Source organism: Lonchura striata, chromosome 15 (assembly GCF_050655825.1).
Source record: "Lonchura striata isolate lonStrDom1 chromosome 15, ASM5065582v1, whole genome shotgun sequence".
Classification (NCBI taxonomy): Eukaryota; Metazoa; Chordata; class Aves; order Passeriformes; family Estrildidae; genus Lonchura; species Lonchura striata.
Genome location: NC_140717.1, coordinates 12,060,844 through 12,077,357, shown reverse-complemented (window position 1 = coordinate 12,077,357; position 16,514 = coordinate 12,060,844). Strand labels below are relative to the sequence as shown.

The window sequence follows — 16,514 nt, the reverse complement described above, 5'->3', positions numbered from 1 at the left end:
CGCGGGGCCGGGATCCCCGCCCGCCGCTCCGCGCGTGCGCCGCGCGCGCCGGGCACCGGGCGGCACCGGCGGCACCGGCGGAACCGAGCCCCGAGCCCCGAGCCCGAGCCCCGAGCCCGTGTCCGTGTCCCTGCCGGTACCGGCCGTCCCCGCGAGTTGCCGGGAGCGCTCCGCGCCGCGCTGCCCGCGGCCTCCCCGTTATCCCCGGTCCCGGTGCTGCCTCTGTGCAGCGCCCGGCAGCGCTGCCGTCACTGCTATGGCTGTAATTAATCACCGCCGTCGCTAATCAGCGGCGTGGGAGCGCGGGGAAATGCCACCCGAGGTGCCCCACCGGGAGGGAAAAGGGGAATGAGGCCGCAGAGAAGTGCCCGGTGGGGAGGGACAGCACCCGAAGAGGGAAAATAAAACTCCTTGAAAGTGAATTATCTTTGATTGACTGCAATTTCGGCTGTTAATTAGTGCCCAGTGGATCCCGCGGGCAGGGACCGGGACCCTTCGCAGTCAGACGATCCCGCAGAGCCAGGAGCCCGCCCTGATTCCGCGGCTCCCGGGGCACCCCGAGTCCCCAAAATGAGAGGGTCCCCACGGGGGCTGGTGGGGTCGGGCTGCAGGGCCTTTGCCACCCCCTTCCCCCGCACCGAGGGTCTCCTTGTCGCAGCCCCAGCAGGGACCAATTCCCTGGTAAAACCCCCCTCCCCCGTGTCCCACCCGGCTCCAGCGCAAGGCTGGCACACCCCGGGCAAGCGGAGCCGCGTTCACGCACCACCGACCCCCGAGCAGTTCTAATCATCTGGTTTTTTTTTAATTTGCCTCACAAGGTAGAGTACATCCAGGGAATGTGCAATGTACAAGGAAAGTGCTGGGCAGGCGAGCGCGAGGGGAGGCGGGGGTGCCCCACGGGGCCCGGGACTCGTAGCTAGCAGGCAGCACGCTCAGTCGGAGGGCACGTCGGGGGTGACAAAGGTGCCCTTCTGGTCCCACTGCATGTCCCGGATGCGGCGGATGGACTGGATCTGGGGCTGGAAGGCAGACCACTCATTCCAGTGTCGGAAGTCTCCGGTCTCAAACAGGTACTGGTAGCCTCTGTAGCCAGGGTACTGGTACCCAACCCAACTGTGGGAAAAGCAAACGCAGGGCGCCTGAGCAGGGTTGGCTGCTCCAAGCAGCAGCCACATGGCTTGTGGGCGCTTGGAGGGCCCGCAGAGCCTCCCTGTGCTGGTCACCAACCTCTGAGGGACAGGTCACACCACTAGAAACAGCCACGCCACCCAAAACCGCCATGCCACCAGAAACAGCCATGCCACCAAAACCACCCATGCCACCAAAACCACCCATGCCACCAAAACCAGCCACACAGCATTTTCTGGCTGCCTGAGAGCCCATGGCAGGCAGCTGGGGAGGACAGGGAGCTTGGCACGAGGCAGATGCCACTGCAGCCCAGCTTACGTTCCACTGGGCACCTGCACACTGCCCACGCGATCGCAGAAGCCATAAGCCCAGAGGCTGGGCACGTCGTCCTCCTGGATTTCCATCTTGTTGCCCTTGAAGTCAGCAGACTCGTAGAGGGAGATTTTGTGATCCTCAGCCTCCTGGGGAAGACAGAGGGAGGGTGCTGGGCAGTGTGGCCGAAGCCCTGGAGCTTTGCTGCAGCGAGGCATCGAGCAGCACAGCCCAGTGCTGGGCAGACCCCAGCGGAGCTCTCTGCTCCCAGGCACTCACCATTTTGATGGGACGCATGGACATGAAGCAGTCGCTCCGGTAGCTGCTGGACCAGGTGTCCCAGCGAGGGTACTCGCCCTTCTCCAGGATGAACATCTCCCCACGCATGTTGGCCTGCTCGTAGGCCACCCAGCTGGGGAGAGAGGTGGGCAAAGAGCGGGTCAGGTGCCACCCAGCAGTTCCCCTCCTGCTCAGCCAGCTTGCAGGACAGTGGAGGGGTCTCCAAAAAGGCTGTGGCCCCACCACCCTGCTCCAAATTTCTCCCAGCCTGGGCACTGTGGTCTGTGCAGAGCCAGCGCTGATCCGTGGGCTCCCGGCTGGAAGCTCACTGGTGTGTGTGTCCAATCCTGCAGCACACACCAGCACTCACAGTGCTCCTGTTGCTCAGCTGGGGAGCAGCAGGACCCCTGCACAGCTGGTGACCCCACAGGGTCAGCTCAGCACTGGCTGTCCCCCCTGCCTGGGCTGTGTAACCCACACCTCACTGCTCCAGCGCCAGCCAGCGCTGGCACCCGTCCCACTGCTGGCAGTGGGGCTCACTCAGGTGCAATGTCACCTCTTCAGCAGAGCCACGAGGTGCTGCGGTGCTGGGAATGTCGTGGGTGTGGGGTTCCAGAAGCCCCTGGCACCACAACAGTCCTGCATTTGCTGCTTCCCCTTTCTCTGCAGAACAGCTCTTCCTGCAAATGCCAGCAGGGTTTTTCCTGCTGGCAGGAGATGTGTTCAGGCACCCCAGGCTGCGCAGCCTCAAGCTGGCTGCTAAAGCTCAGCTTGGTTGTTTTGATTTCATCTTTTCCTAAACACATTTTTGGGTGCAGAGTCTCCTCAGTGACTCTCAATAAGCTTCTAAGGTCCCAAACAACACCCAAGTTCTCTGTCCTTACAGTTTCACCCCTTCTATGTCTTGTGCAGTTTCCCAGGTATCATATCTGAGCTCCTTCCAGGCTGCTCCATCCCCCATTTGTTTAAAGAAGAGTTGGATATTCTGGATTCCTAACAAAAAAGTAATCTGTGCTGCATTATGTCATTCCAGGTCACTCCTGATCCCTCAAGGGATGCTGTCAGGACCAGCCATGTCCTGTGCATCCTCCCCACAGCACTACCAGCCCCCCTGCATTCCTGGGGACGCCGTTTCCAGCCGAGCACAGCACTGTGGGATGCTCTTTCAACATCAAGATCATCTGTCTGCTCAGTTATCTGCTCTGGGGATCGTTTTTGTCCCTGCCTGTGTCAACTGTTCTCATGGCTTTGAGGCCTGCCCAGCCCCCTTGCTGCTGCTCAGCTGCCTGGGTGCAGACATGTGCTTGTCCCTGCCCGTCCCTGCCTGTGCCAGCCTGATCCAAGAATTTCACCTTGACTTCTCTAAAATCTGCAGCTCTCTTGTAGTCCATGGACAGCTCCAGGTGGCTGAAATGATGGACATATTTCCTCAGCCCTTGGCTTCGTCTCTGGTGCCCTTTGCTTTGCATGTGGCCCTGGCATCCTTCCCAGCCATCCTGGCTCTCCTGTCCTCCTCGAAGGAGATCCGGGATGCCCGCAGCGCTGGCCCTGCTGCGCTCTGCCCAGGCAGCAGGGAAATGCCCCTGAACATCACATTGTGCCCAGGGTGCCCCCAGGGCCGTGTCCCCACCCAGCAGGAGCATCCCCAGGGTCTCAATGCCCTCCATGGCCGGGGTCACTTACGGTCCAGAGGTGACAATGACGCTGCGCACCCGGTCGAAGCCACGGTCAGCCAGGTTCAGGCACTCGGCAGTGAACTCCATCTGCCTGCCCTGGAAGTTCTCCTGGTCGAAGACAACAATCTGGGGGTGCAAGGAAAGGGTTGGATGAGGACAAGCATGCTCAGGGAGGGCAGGCTGGTGCTGTGTGACCCAACATGCCTGAGCCCACTGCTCCACGTGTCCCCCTTGGCTCTCCGAGCCTTCCTGCAGCTTCTCAGCTCTGGTGCCCGCCCATGCTCAGCTGGGCTCTGTGCATGGGCATGCCCAGCGCAGGCTGAGCACGGAAAGGTTTCCTCCAACAGCTGTTCCTGCTCCAAATTGGCCTCATCCTGCACCTGGTATTACTGCTGCTGGTGGGAAGGAGCTGCTTCTCCAGGTGCTCTGTCTGCACTGTGCCCTTCTCAGCTTGGCACGGTGTCACCGGAGCCCTCGCATCACTCGCCCCCCTCCATGCCAGCCCTTCTGCAGTGCCTCAGTGGCATGCTGGCATCACTGTGGCATTTCAGTGCTGGCCTGTCACCCCTAGTGTCCCCTCCACCTCTCCACGGGACCCCTGCATGCAGGGAGTGACCAGAGGGAGCAGGTGACAGCAGCCAGCCCTGACACCACAATCCAGGAGAGAGCACTTCCAAAGCCTGTGGTCCCCAACAAGCTGTCCTGGCTGAGGCACCTTCAGACTGCTCCTCCTGCAGCAGCTGCCCAAATCCCGTGCCTGCTGTCAGAGGGACAGAGCAGGGATGGCATCTCCCACACTTCCACAGTCCTTCCCCCTGGAACAATCTCTTCCTGCCCCAGAGATGCTGCCCCGTCCCTCAGCCCGGAGCGTGTCCCTGCACACGGGGAGCCACAGGGCTTACCCTGAAGGCTTCTGGGGAGGGCTCCTCGCCCTTGCTGTTTGCTACAGGAGCAGGGTCGAGGGATGGAGTTGGAGCAGGAGCTGCCTTCTCCTTGTCATCCACAGCCTGGCCGGGAGCAGCGAGTTTTGTGGTCTCAGACATCGCGGTGGTGGGCTCAAGTCTGTGACAGGGCACCAGCAGCAGGTTAGAGGGAGGAACAGATGTGGGCACCCACAACCCACCCCAAGAACGTAACATCTGGATGGGGACTCTCAATGGGGTCGTGGACAGGGCCAGGAGAGGAGCTGCTGGAAGGTTCTCCAGCAGGCATAGGCAGGGGTCCTGTCTTCACCAGAGGGATCACAGGAGGTCCTGGCGTCCACACTCTCCTTCTGTGGTCAGGAGAGCCCTGAGCTTGGTGCCAGCACCGTAGGAATGCCCACAGATGGGGCCTGATGCTGTGCCAGGCACTGGGGCCATCGTGCACAGGGTACACCTGGGAGCTCGGGGGGCTCCAGGTCAGCGTGTGAGGGGTGGGAAGGGGACAGCCCTAGCCTGCTGAGGCCCTGCAGCTGGCAGCATGCCGTGGCCCCGCAGGTGAGTGTCAGCAGCAGCTCCCCGGGGAGCGGAGGGAGGTGGGATACTGAGCACAGAGGTGCTCCCAGAGGTGACCACCACAGCGGTAGCCACGGCTTAGACCCTGAGTTTCCCTCTCCCCACCTCGGGTCCGGCTGCAGCCCGGTGTCCGGGGACTTTGTCCTCTTACCTGGGCAGCTGCTGCTTCTTGTTGGAGTGAGCGGGCTTGTGTTTCGGGGCGCCGTGAGGCCCCCACTTTATAGCCTGGCAAGGGCAGACCCCCGGGCGGGCGCACAAAGGAACTGCCAGCTCATCAGTGTCTGCGCGGCCGCCCAGTCATCACATCCTGCAAAGCGCTGGGCGAGCTGGAAGCCTCTCCCCGGCCCCGTGCCCAGCCGCTGAACCCAGCACTTTCCTTTGTGCCCGCGGCACAACAGAAGACCTGACCGTGCCACTTTGCAGCGCGCCCGGCACCCGCTGCCCCTCGTGCGGCCACCCCGGCAGGGCATATATAGCCCTGGCACGGCCCTGCCGGAGCCGGCACCGGCACAGGAACACCTCCCCTGCCCCGTGCCCAGGCCCCGGGCCCACGGTGACACCCGCTCCCGTGCCGCTGCCACCGCGGAGGGTGCGGCAGCCCCGCCGTGCCCGGCTGGCAGCTGCGCCGTGCCCGTTTTGCCCCTCCAAACACTCACCTCTCCCTTTGAGCAGCACTCCGTGCCCGCAAGCACCGGCTGTGCTGCCCTGGAGATGCCAGAAAGCGAGACCTGAAATGTTCTGAAATGCTTCAGGAGTTAGGTTTTTTTTTTCCCAAACAATGTGTAATCGAAGCTGACACTTTCTGAACCACCTGAGTGCCTGAACACAGTGTTTGTTCTCCCTTGGGAATGTCCCTGCTCACTGGCAGGGTTCTTCCTTTGCTTTTTAGCCCATTTTCCCCCTGCTGTGGTCACCCTGTGCCACCCCTGGTTCTGCCACCACCACACTCGTGGTTTTGGGCCATCAGCTCTGTCTGATGGGTGCAGGAGGGTTGTGGGGTGGCTCCTTGGGGCTGCACTGCCACCAGTCCCTGCAGCACCTCAGCCTCTGGTGCCACATCTCCCCCACCCCATGACACCTCGGGGGGACCTTCCCCTGAGCCCCTCTGAGCCCCTCTGAGCCCCTGATCAACACTTCTGCATCTCCACAGCCCTGCCCAGCCCCCGCAGCTTCCCGCAGCATCCAGCACCAGCAGGGCCTCACCCGGGGCTGTGTGGGCACAGGGCTCAGAGCCCCGTGTGCTGCCCTCCTCTTTGTTCCTCTCATGTGTCACCCAGCAGTGGTGGGATCCAGCTGCACCCTCTGGGCAATTGCGCAAAATCCCCAACAAAAAGGATGTATTGATCCCTTCTTTTCCCGAGGTTTTGCAGGAGGTGTGCTGTGCCCGTGACGTGGCTGGGTGTGGGGTCTGCTGGCCCAGTCTGGTTCTCACCTTCATACTGAGCAGTGTTTCATGATTCACGATTTCAATTTGTGCTCGTTCCCATGGTTTTTATCCAGATTTCTAATTTAACCTGCCCTCCCTTCCTCCCAGAGCCAGCATGGGTGTTCTCCCTGTGCTGCCTCCCCTGTGCCTCCTGGGCATTAATTGGCAGGTTTTACCCACCCCCTGCTTTTGACTCTGCTTCCCCTCCCAATCCCCAGCACCTTTTAACCTGGGCATTGGAAAGCCAGCTCGGAGGGGCTGAGCTCTGCTCCTGATGGCTGCTTTGCTCCCTGCTGAGCACTCAGCATCCCCTGGGCTTCCCTGAGCCAGTGCTGTGGCAGGGCTGACAGCAGGGATTGATCCTTGGTCAATTCCTGAGCCCTCCAGACACAAAACCTCTGCCCTGCCACGGACCCTGTGCCCTCACTGCACCATCCCTCCCTGGCATGGGTGAGCCTGTGGACACAATTCCACCAAAGAAGGCAGCAGAAGGCCAGAGCTGGCACAGCGTGGCCATGGAGGGCACAGGCATGAGGGTCTGTTCTGCCCTGGTGGGTCCCACTGCCCAGGGATCTCCTGCTGCTGCATCCCTGCCTGGCACTGAGTGACCGTGTCATGCTGCCAGGACACGGCATGAGCAGTGAGTGGGTGGTGGTCACTGTGCTGGTGGCCATTGTAAGCTGAGTTTAGCTCAGGCCACAGCGAGAGGCCAGGGAGAAACTGTGCTAGTGCCAAGAGGGCTTTTGCTGGGCTTGCAGGTGGCAGGGACAGCCCGTGCCACCCTGCCGTGCCCTGGGGCAGCCGGCTGTGCTGAGCCTCCCCAGCTGCCCTGCTCTGCCTCCCCCAGGGTGCCCGGGGCTCACAGGGCTGCTGCAACTGCATGAGGGGAACTGTGGCTCAACCTCCTGGCAGGTTTCTAGCAAATTCTGTCCCAAAACACACCACTCCCTGCGGGCCTGCTGCCCACTCTGAGGGGGAGGCTGGGTGAATGCTTCTGCCCAGCCTTTGGAGCCCTGGCACCACCCTGGGATGATTTGTGAGGTGTATGGGTCACTGTGAGCAAAGCTGGAAGGTGTTTAGGTCCCCAAAATGTGGTGGCAGCAGTGTGCGAGTCACTGTGAGAAAGCTGGAAGGTGTTTAGGTCTCCAGAATGTGGTGGCAGCAGAGTCACAGGGGCAGGAGGCTGCTGCAGCTCTTCCCAAGTCATGACCTGCACCTCCAGTCCCTCCTGTGCCTTTTCAAACCCCCACCCCCCCCCACTGATTTCCATGTCCCTGGTCCCTACTTCTTATGGTGTCCATGGCTGTTGTGTGCCCAAACTGCAACAAGTCTCCCCGGATTTAGGGTAAGCTGCTCTGCCCTTGCAGGGAGAGCAAGTGGAGACGTGTCCTTCCTCCCACTTCCCAGAAAGGTGTGAGGAAACCTCCCCGTGCCCCCAGTGCAGGCAGCACTGCCTGCGGGCTGGGGGAGCACTGCCAGAGCTGGGACACAGCCCCAGCCCAGCCCCACGCCAGGGAGGGCACATGGCAGGAGCCCTGGCAGAGCCTGGGGGCGATGCCCCAGCTCTGGAGCTGTGGGCTGGGGGTCAGAGCCTGTGCCCGGTGGGCCAGCTCCACATCCCGGCTCATCAGCGTCTCTGACACGGTGCCTTTGTTCCGGCCGGTCCCTCCTCCCTGCCATGTGCTGAGTTAGGGGTTTCAGTAATGCTCCCCTGGGCTCTGTCTCTATCTGGAGGCTATAAAAACCCAGCCAGAGGCTGCCGGACATGTCACCTCCCTGGGCACCAGTGCCTCACCCCAGGTAAGAGCTGGAGCCTGGGGCAGCTGGCATGGGGCCTGGGAGTGAGCAGCTGTGGGAACAGGTGGAGGAGCATCCGAGATCCGGGGCTAGACCTCTCCTTGGCACTGGGAGCTGTGGTGGGGTGCTGGGGATCGAGGGGTCGGGGCTGTCCCTGCCTGTGGCAGGTGTTGATGCTCAGTGTGGGCACGCAACCGCCTCTGCAGTGCTCCCAGCTCAGCTCTGCCCTGCCTGCACCGACTGCCAGCACCGGGGCTTTGGCTCAGGGAGCTGCCAGTGGGAGGAGGAGTTTCCCTGGGCACGGGCAGGGATGCCTGCCAGGGCCAGGTGCCCACTGGGCCAGGTGCCCACTGCTCCACATGGCCCTGGTGGCAGCTCTGGCTGGGCAGGGAGAGCCACAGAGCTCTTCATCTTCTCCAACGTGGAGCAACTTGTTGTCACCCACACTGCTCATGAAGCACAACAAGGGCTCCTGAGGTCATTTTCATCTGGGCAGGGAGGCAGCTTTAACTGTCCCCTTCCCCTGTGCTCCGACAGAGCCACCATGACCCACCGCTGCAAGAAATCCTCCGGTCTCTGGAAGGTATGGGCACCTGGGCAGGACGAGCACCGTGCCCTGTGAACACCTGGGAATGGGCCTGCAGTATCTGCTCGGGGCCTTGGCACCCCCAGAGCCCCCTGACTCCCTCTATTCCCCCAGATCGTGGTGTGGGATGAGCCTTTCTTCCAGGGCAAGAAGCACGAGTTCACCACCGACTGCTACAGCACCGCGGAGCACGGCTTCAGCACCGTCCGCTCCTGCAAGATCGAGAGCGGGGCGTGAGTGGGGGTCCCGGGGCACTGCCTCCCCACGCTGCTGCGGGACCCCACGGCTAGCAGGGGGGTTGGAGGATGGAGGCCTCCAGTGCCTTTTGCTCCCCGAGCCGCCTCCCGCGGGCGCGGCTGGCTGCGGCGGGCACAGCCCGGCGGCGAGCGGGGCGGTGGGCACCCCGGGGGTCTCACCCCTCCCGCCCCGGCAGGTGGGCAGGCTTCGAGCACTGCGGCTTCCAGGGGCAGCAGTTCGTGCTGGAGCGCGGCGAGTACCCGTGCTGGGAGGCGTGGAGCGGCAGCAGCGCCTACCACGTGGAGAGGATGTGCTCCTTCCGCCCCATCGCCTGCGCCGTGAGTGCCCCCGCCCCGGAGACCCCCGCGGGGCGACCCCCGGAGCCCTCTGGCCGCGCACGGGGCGGCAGCGCCAAAGCCGTGCCCGTCTCGGCCGCAGGATCACGGACGGAGCAGGTTGATGCTCTTTGAGGAGGAAAACTTCCAGGGCAAGCGGGCAGAGATGAGCGACGACTGCCCCTCGCTGCCCGCCCTGGGCTGGGGCAGCAGCACCGTGGGCTCCTTCCTCGTCCGCTCCGGCGCGTGAGTACCGGGGCTCGCAGCCCGCCGGGGCCGCCGGGGCTCCGGCGGGGCCGGAGGATGCTCCGGCAGCTGCCGGGATGCGCCCGCAGCGCCCAGCCCCGAGCCAGCGCCGCTCTCCGCTCTGCCGCAGGTGGGTGTGCTCGCAGTACCCGGGGTACCGGGGCTTCCAGTACCTCCTGGAGAGCGACAGCCCCGCGGGCGAGTACAAGCACGTCCGCGAGTGGGGGTCCCACGCGCAGACGGGCCAGGTCCAGTCCATCCGCAGGGTCCAGCAGTGACGGCGGGGCCGGAGCCCCCGCGCCCGGCGGCGACAAAGCTCAATAAAGGCTCGGTTTTCCAAGGCGGCGCCGGCAGTTGGGGATGAGCGCCACGGGGGTGCGTGGGAAGGAGTGATGCCGCTCCCGGGGAGGGGAATTTTTCTGCCCGGCTGGAAAAGCCGGGGGTCTGCAGGATTCCCACATCCCACCGCCCCACAGACACCAGGTGCTCTTCCAGCACCTGCCGGGGACTGAAAGGAGCTGCGGGATCAAGCAAATGTGCAGCTATCCCCACGTCCATGCACACCCTGTACCCATCCCAGCACTCTCACCCATCTGTACACAGCCCTGCACCCATCCCTCGCTCCCGCACACCCAGTGTGCAGACAAAGCTGGAAATGCAGCAGGGAAAGGCTGGCCTGGAAAAATTCCTCATTTCAGAAGAGCTCTGGAGAAAATGTTTGATGTGGTGAAAATGTCCCATCCATGACATTTGCAGCAGCAAGGCCACCAGCGGAGGGAATGCTGCCCAGCGAGGGATTCTCTCCGCAGGAAATCACAATTAAAAAGTCTAAATAGAAGAAGAAACAAAAAGTTATGGGATGGGCTGAATGAAATCCTCCTGCGCCCCAGGGCAAACCCGCCCGGGGGCCGGCAGCCAGGGAGGAGCGGAGCTTCCTGTCACCCCCGTCCTGTCCCCCGTGTCCCTGCGCAGCTCCAGAGCCCTGGGGGGACGCGGGGCCCGGGAGCGGCGCCAGCACATGGCCAGGCACGGTGGGCAGCTGGCGGCGAGGCCAGAGGTCCCCGGGGACCCGGCGGGGATTTTGGAGAACAATGCGGGAGCCCAGCAGCTGCACAGCGCTGCGGAGGGACTGTCACAACCCCCGGCGGGAGGGGAGCTGTCCCTGTGTCCCCAGGCTCTGTGCCATTCGTCCCCACCGAGCCCGGGCTCATCCTGCCCACCACGTCCCCAGGGCTGTGCCCGACACCCCTGCCCCCCTTGTCCCGTGTCCCCGGGGTCACACCCATGGCTGTGGGGAGCCCGTGACTTCACGGCGGACGATGTCCTGTCAGGGGGTGACAGTGACATTTGCAGCGGCTGTCGTGGCCGAAAGGGTCCCCAGCGTCTCCCGCAGCGGGAGCGGTGCGGGGAAAAGGCGACTCGGCCGCGTTTCCAGCATTAAAATTTAATGCGAGTTGCAGCATCCTCCTGCGCCGTAGGTAGGGCCGGGGGGGCCGGGGGCTGCTGGAGGAGGAGGAGGAGTTTGCTTGGCCGCCTCTTCCTCAGGGATGCTCTGGGCAAGCTCCGGCACAAAGGAGCGGCGCGGCGGGCAGGAGCCAGCGGAACCGGCGCCCCCCGGCCCCAGCCCGGCCCCCCGGAGCAGGTAACGCACCGCGGACGTGGCTCCGCTCCCTGCGGACGGGGAAGGGGCGCCGGTGGGGTCTGGGGGAGCCCGGGGGCCGCCCCCACCTCCGGCCGGGAGCGGGGGTGATGTCGCCCCGGGATTCGGGGTGTCCTGCGGGCATCGCTCCGAGAGGTGCGGAGCCGGCGGGCGCGGCTGCTCCCTCCTCTCCATGCCCCCAAAATAGCCCCCTTCTCGATATATTATCCTCTGGTTATAAATAACCCCACGAGAGCCCCCCCCCAGTCAGGACTCCCTCGTTCCTCGGGGGTGCCAGGCCCCCTCCCTTTGTTAGGGCAGGAGCAGCCGCGCATCCCGCGCCGTGTTCCCGGCCACATCCCGGCCCGGCGGGCGATCCCGGTGATCCCGGTGCTGAGACAGCGCTGGGCAGCCTGGCCCCCCCTGCCCGAACACCGCCTGCAGCCCCCGGCCCAAATCAGGACTAACTGCTGCACCGCTTGTCTGTTTTTTTTTTTTTTTTTTTTTTCAGAATCCTCATCAAGAATAGGGCTCCTGCCAGGTAAATGGATTCTTGCCTGATTTTCAATGCTCCTGGGAGATTTGTAGGCAAAATGCTGTTTTACTAAAACAGCTAAAGCTGATGATCCTAGGCGGGGGTTAGAGGCGAGGCTGGGGCCAGCAGCCCCAGGGCACAGCCCAGCCCTTCCTTCCCCCCCTCCCCGAATTAACCTGGCAGATGCTCTTCTTGCGGAGCCATTTTCTCTCCCTCATTGTCTCGCAGCCAGCCTTTTGTGTGTGCGGGTAAGTCCTGCCCTGGGAGCCAGGAGGAGCCCAGAAATAATCCGATTTTCAGGCGTTGTGGGCTTGCAAGGAGCCTTTCACACCCTCACATCTCCCCCTTCTACCGGGCTGCCCAGCCCCAGAGCTGCAGACAAAGGCAGCGGTGCCTGGCACCCCTGCAGCAGCACCAGAGCCTGGGCAGTGCCAGAGCCTGGGCAGTGCCAGAGCCTGGGCTCTGCTGGATGGCAGCAAGGCTCGGGCAGCACTGGCAGGGCACAGGACCGGGGTGTCTGCCCACCCCGCTGGCATCTGGGGGCTCAGGGTGTGTGGATGCCACATCCCAGAGACCATTCTTTAGGATCTCTTGCCTGGTGTGCCCTCATCTCCCTGCCCCTGCCCGCAGTGGAGCTTGTGCTCCTTCCCTCCCTCTCTCCTCACTCGAGGAGGGGGTTGAGCCCCATTTAATTCGGGTGTGCAGCCCCCCAAGGGCCACTGTATGTGCCACCCACACGTGTGGCAGAGGCAGCTCAAGCTCACACCCAGGATGAATGTTGAGGTGAGTCCTGTCTGCACAAAATGGTTTTTCCCTCCCTGTCCCCTGGGATGTGCTCCATGGCCAGGCCAGAGAGGCCACCCTGCCCCAGCACGGGCACCTCCCACTTGGGTCCATCTGCCAGATGCTCATTCCTGCTGCTGGGCTGCAAATGCTGCCCGGACCCGGTGCTGTCCCCACGGTGGGGACTGTCCTGCCAGCAGCGTGTGGTGACAATGAGCATGTGGTGACAATGAGTGTGGTGACCAGCCGAGCCATGGGAAGCAGGAGTGGCTCAGTGGCTGAACTGCAGAGTCATCACGGCCCCGTTCCCCCGGGACCTGCTGCTGTCCCTGTTTGCCCAGGCAGGCAGGGCAGGTCACAGACATGGGCTGGCTGCTGGCACCGGCCACGTGTCCCCAAATCCCCGAGGAGATGGAGCAGCACCCACCACAACGTGGCTGTGACCCAGTTTAACCAGTGCAACCGCAGGGTCCCAGTGATGCAGCTTTACTCCCCGGCAGGGACAGGGGCAGAGGTGGCAGCAGAAGGGACACTGGCAGTGCCAATCAGTCCCTGCCTCCACTGCAGGGGTTACAGCAACGAGCAGGGGCAGTCTGGGGCATTGCCACCATTTCTGGTGTGGTGGTTCCCATACCCCGCTGTGCCTGGTTCAGCTCCTTCACCCTGCAAGGGGACAGGGACAGGAAGGTCTGTGCCCAAACCTCCTGCCAGGCTCCTGCCAGCTCGGCTGGGCTGTGCCTGAGGACGGGGCCCTGTTTCTCCCCCTTGCTGCGTTGGTTGTTTCTCTTGCAGCTGCTAATGACTGACCTGAGGTCTGTTCACACAGTCCCCTCGCAGAGCCTCGTGGAGCAGGGGACATTGCACAGCACTCCTGCAGCTGCTGAGCACAGGTAGGACCCTGGGGAGGGGACACAGGTAGTGCCAGCCCCGTGCTCTTCCACCCCTCGTGAGCAGGGAGGGTGCTGGGCAGCCGGGATCATCCTTCCTCCTCAGGGCTTCATCTCTTGGAGGGCTCTCCCCAGGCCCCAGTGGGGTGTAGGGGTTCACACCATCCCCAGGGCCACCTGCATGAGAGGATGTGTCCCCCACGTGTGCCCAGCTGTGGGGAGGGGGTGGCTGCCACAGCCCAGGGTCTCACAGCATCTCTGCTCCTCAGTGCCACCACCCCAGGGGCACGGCCCAGCTCCTGCCTGGCCAGACTGACCGTGTCCAGGAGCTGCCATCACAACCAGCACATGATGCCAGAGCCGGGCTGGCCCCAGCAGAGCACCCTGGTGCCCAGTGCCATGGCGTGGAGCCACCAGCCCGGCCACTGCGGGGGACACAGCCCGGGAGACTGCGGTGGGGACACCTGAGGACACGGGGCTGTGCATGCACGCTGTTTTCTGCAAGGTGCTGGGCTGTCCTTGCCTCCCACTGCTCCCCCAGACCTGTCTCCTTCCCTGGGCACAGAGGAGGGAGAAGGAAAAGGGAGTGGGGACAGAGCTGTGCCAGCTCCTCATGGTGACACCATGGCCAGAGCCCAAAGGGGCTCTGCTTGTCCCCACTGATCCTGCCCTTCCCTCTGGTTGTTGGTGAAGTCCTGGAGCTTTCTGAAACCCCTGGTGGTGTGTGGAGCATCCTGGAGCTTGGAGAGGAGCATGGGCAGCGAATCCTCCTGCCATGGCCTCTGCAGTGCCCTGGAAGCAGGTGGGACACGTCCTGGCCAAGCAGCCAGCCGGGCCCGTGTCCCCACACAGGCAGGACAGGGGTGCTGGGGGCTGGGGGCAGACACAGCTCCTGGCAGGGGCTACAGCCTTGAAGTCCAAACTAGAAAAGCGTCCTCCTGGGGACCAGAGAGGCTCATGCTGTGGGAGGAGGTGACCCAGAGGGACACAGGGCAGAGGCTTTCCTGGGTGCCCCATCCCAGCCCTGTTTTTTGGGTCACAGTGCTCCTGCAACCCTTGGAGCACTGCTCAGCCCCATGGGGATGCAGCTTCTGATGGGGAGGGGGTAAGCTGTGGGTCACCTTTCCTCTGGGTCTCCTGCTCCCTGCACGTGCAGTGGGAGCTTGCTGCAGTCCTGGAGCAGCTGTCCTGGCCTGTGCTGGAGCCTGACCCCAGACACTGCCAGTGATTCTCTCACCCCCTCCTCCTCTGCTTCTCCCAGCTCCTTTAGAGTCCTTTCGGCACTGCTGGGCCTGTGTCCTCCATGCCTCTGTCTCACCTTTCCCAGCCCAGGGGTGGTCAGTACCTGTTGTGAGGTGCCTCTGGTACCTCCCTGGCAGGGATCAGAGGAGCAGATGCCTGCTGAGCATTTCATCCCGGGACAGCTGAACTGGCTGAACCCTCCGCTAACACCTTCCCAAATGTCACAGCCCAAAAATGCCTCCTGCTCTTGTGAGCCAGAGCCCTGCTGCTGACGGGCCTGGCTCTGCATGCTGCCAGTATTAACCTACTAACCTGCTGGGACCCCTGTGCCCTTCCCGGGGCCACCACGGCCCCTGGCACACGGACTAACCCACTAACCAGCCCAGCGCATGCCCTACTAACCCACAGCAGCCCTGCCTCGTGCCCACTAACCACGGCAGCAGCGCTGCCTTTAAAGGGGAACAGAAAAGCTGGAAAAGGGCTTTGGAAGTGCCAGGTGGCAGTGCCAGGCTGCACAGGCAGGGACAGGCAGGGGCAGCCCTGGCTGAGGGCAGGAGAGTGGATTTGGCTGCCCAGCACTGGGCAGGAGTGGTGCTGGGCTGCTCCTGCTCGTGCAGAGAGCCCCTGCCCTGGGCAGGAGAGGGGAGTGCTGATCCCTGGGCAGGAGAGGGGACTGCTGATCCCTGGGCAGGAGAGGGGACTGCTGGTCCCTGGGCAGGAGAGGGGACTGCTGGTCCCTGGGCAGGAGAGGGGAGTGCTGGTCCCTGGGCAGGAGAGGGGAGTGCTGGTCCCTGGGCAGGAGAGGGGACTGCTGGTCCCTGGGCAGGAGAGGGGAGTGCTGGTCCCTGGGCAGGAGAGGGGAGTGCTGGTCCCTGGGCAGGAGAGGGGAGTGCTGGTCCCTGGGCAGGAGAGGGGAGCAGCAGCCCCTGCCCCGGGCAGCCCTCGGCAGCACGAGCAGAGGGTTTTCCCCACACGCCCTGCCCAGCTCTGCCTGTGGAGCCTGTTGCTGACTAGGAGCATAAAACGGTTTTATCAGCAGAAGCTTTTCAGTTCCTTTTTAAGCCGGTAGATCTCTGTTACTAACACATTCCTGAACTGAATTAAACAAACTAACCGTTGCTGCTTTTCTCTTCATTTCTCTTCCAGTGTGTGTGTCCTCTAAGGCAGACCAGTGCCCTGCTTCTCTTACTAACCTGTACTTCTGTTTCTACTGTACTAATCCTCCCTGACTGTTTATCTCTTGCTACTAACAACTCTCTTTGCACTTTGCCTCTCGGGTGCTGTTTGCCATGACAAGTGACAGTGGCTCCTCCTGGACTTACCCACCTGCAGCACTCGATTTTTTTGTGCTGCTGAGCATCCCTGGCTCCCATTTGGTACCATGGGAAAGAAGATGCTCAGGCTGGGGCACTATGAATATTTCCCTCCTGGAAAAATTCAAATTTGTTTTCCAACAAATTTGACGTGGCACAATGAGGAAAAGAGGCTGAGTGGCAACAGAACAGTACAAACCCATTAATAATGGCTGTAGAGGCCCAGCAAACCCCGTTTGCAAAGAGATTCATCCACAGAGCAAAGGCTGCCATGAGCCTGAGCTCAGGGCTCTCCTGAGGCCTCAGGTCACCTGTCATGGGCAATGTTCCCGTGCTGCTCCCAGCATTGGTGCTCCTGGGCTCCTCTCTTCACCCCTCTGTCTCTCCACAGTTTATCTTGTGCCTGGTGCATGTGGAAGCTGCTGCTGGCAGCGTGGCCCTGACTAACTCAGCTCCGTGTCACCGCTGGGTCCCACTGCAGGGTGTCCCGGCCCCAGGCAGGGACAGGGCTGGGCACTGGGGGTCACAGATGGCAGTGGGGCTCTGCCATCAGGTGATGGGGGCATGGCCTGGCCTTTCTTTCTGTCTGTCAGCCAG

At 62.8% G+C, this 16,514-nt stretch overlaps 2 protein-coding genes and 1 long non-coding RNA gene across 5 annotated transcripts; 2 read left to right on the top strand and 1 right to left on the bottom strand.

Annotated features, from left to right (window-relative positions):
- Positions 1 to 44: 44 nt before the first annotated feature.
- CRYBB1 (crystallin beta B1) lies at positions 45 to 9,383 on the bottom strand. Of its 2 annotated transcripts, XM_085593178.1 has the most exons (6): positions 5,043 to 9,383; positions 4,298 to 4,457; positions 3,403 to 3,521; positions 1,720 to 1,852; positions 1,447 to 1,589; positions 45 to 1,113 (listed from the first exon to the last, which is right to left on the bottom strand). In XM_085593178.1, the coding sequence occupies exons 2-6, from the start codon at positions 4,436 to 4,438 to the stop codon at positions 933 to 935; spliced, it is 717 nt and encodes a 238-aa protein (XP_085449304.1). In that variant the 5' UTR covers positions 4,439 to 4,457; positions 5,043 to 9,383; the 3' UTR covers positions 45 to 932. The 2 variants fall into 2 exon arrangements, with proteins under 2 accessions (XP_085449304.1, XP_021400239.3); XM_021544564.4 differs by having other exon boundaries at positions 4,298 to 9,383.
- On the top strand, positions 8,659 to 9,796 carry CRYBA4 (crystallin beta A4). The gene is made up of 5 exons (XM_021544565.2): positions 8,659 to 8,697; positions 8,815 to 8,933; positions 9,134 to 9,275; positions 9,376 to 9,518; positions 9,649 to 9,796. The coding sequence occupies exons 1-5, from the start codon at positions 8,659 to 8,661 to the stop codon at positions 9,794 to 9,796; spliced, it is 591 nt and encodes a 196-aa protein (XP_021400240.1).
- A 1,100-nt stretch (positions 9,797 to 10,896) lies between these two features.
- Positions 10,897 to 15,722, top strand: LOC110478144 (uncharacterized). 2 transcript variants are annotated; one of them, XR_014958671.1, is made up of 4 exons: positions 10,902 to 11,160; positions 11,669 to 13,365; positions 13,632 to 15,250; positions 15,468 to 15,722. It is a non-coding gene; the product is annotated as an uncharacterized LOC110478144 (long non-coding RNA). The 2 variants fall into 2 exon arrangements; XR_004148940.3 differs by having other exon boundaries at positions 10,897 to 11,160; positions 13,632 to 15,722.
- Positions 15,723 to 16,514: the final 792 nt, after the last annotated feature.

Excerpts from the sequence above, each read along its gene's own strand:
- CRYBB1 (XM_021544564.4), bottom strand. The coding sequence starts at position 4,534 with ATGTTACGTTCTTGGGGTGGGTTGTGGGTGCCCACATCTGTTCCTCCC. Across the intron at positions 1,853-3,402 it reads GTCATTGTCACCTCTGGACC|CTGGGTGGCCTACGAGCAGG; the intron begins GTAAGTGACCCC and ends CTCTCTCCCCAG. Across the intron at positions 1,590-1,719 it reads CCATGCGTCCCATCAAAATG|GAGGCTGAGGATCACAAAAT; the intron begins GTGAGTGCCTGG and ends TGTCTTCCCCAG.
- CRYBA4 (XM_021544565.2), top strand. The coding sequence starts at position 8,659 with ATGACCCACCGCTGCAAGAAATCCTCCGGTCTCTGGAAG. Across the intron at positions 8,934-9,133 it reads TGCAAGATCGAGAGCGGGGC|GTGGGCAGGCTTCGAGCACT; the intron begins GTGAGTGGGGGT and ends CCGCCCCGGCAG. Across the intron at positions 9,276-9,375 it reads TCCGCCCCATCGCCTGCGCC|GATCACGGACGGAGCAGGTT; the intron begins GTGAGTGCCCCC and ends TCTCGGCCGCAG.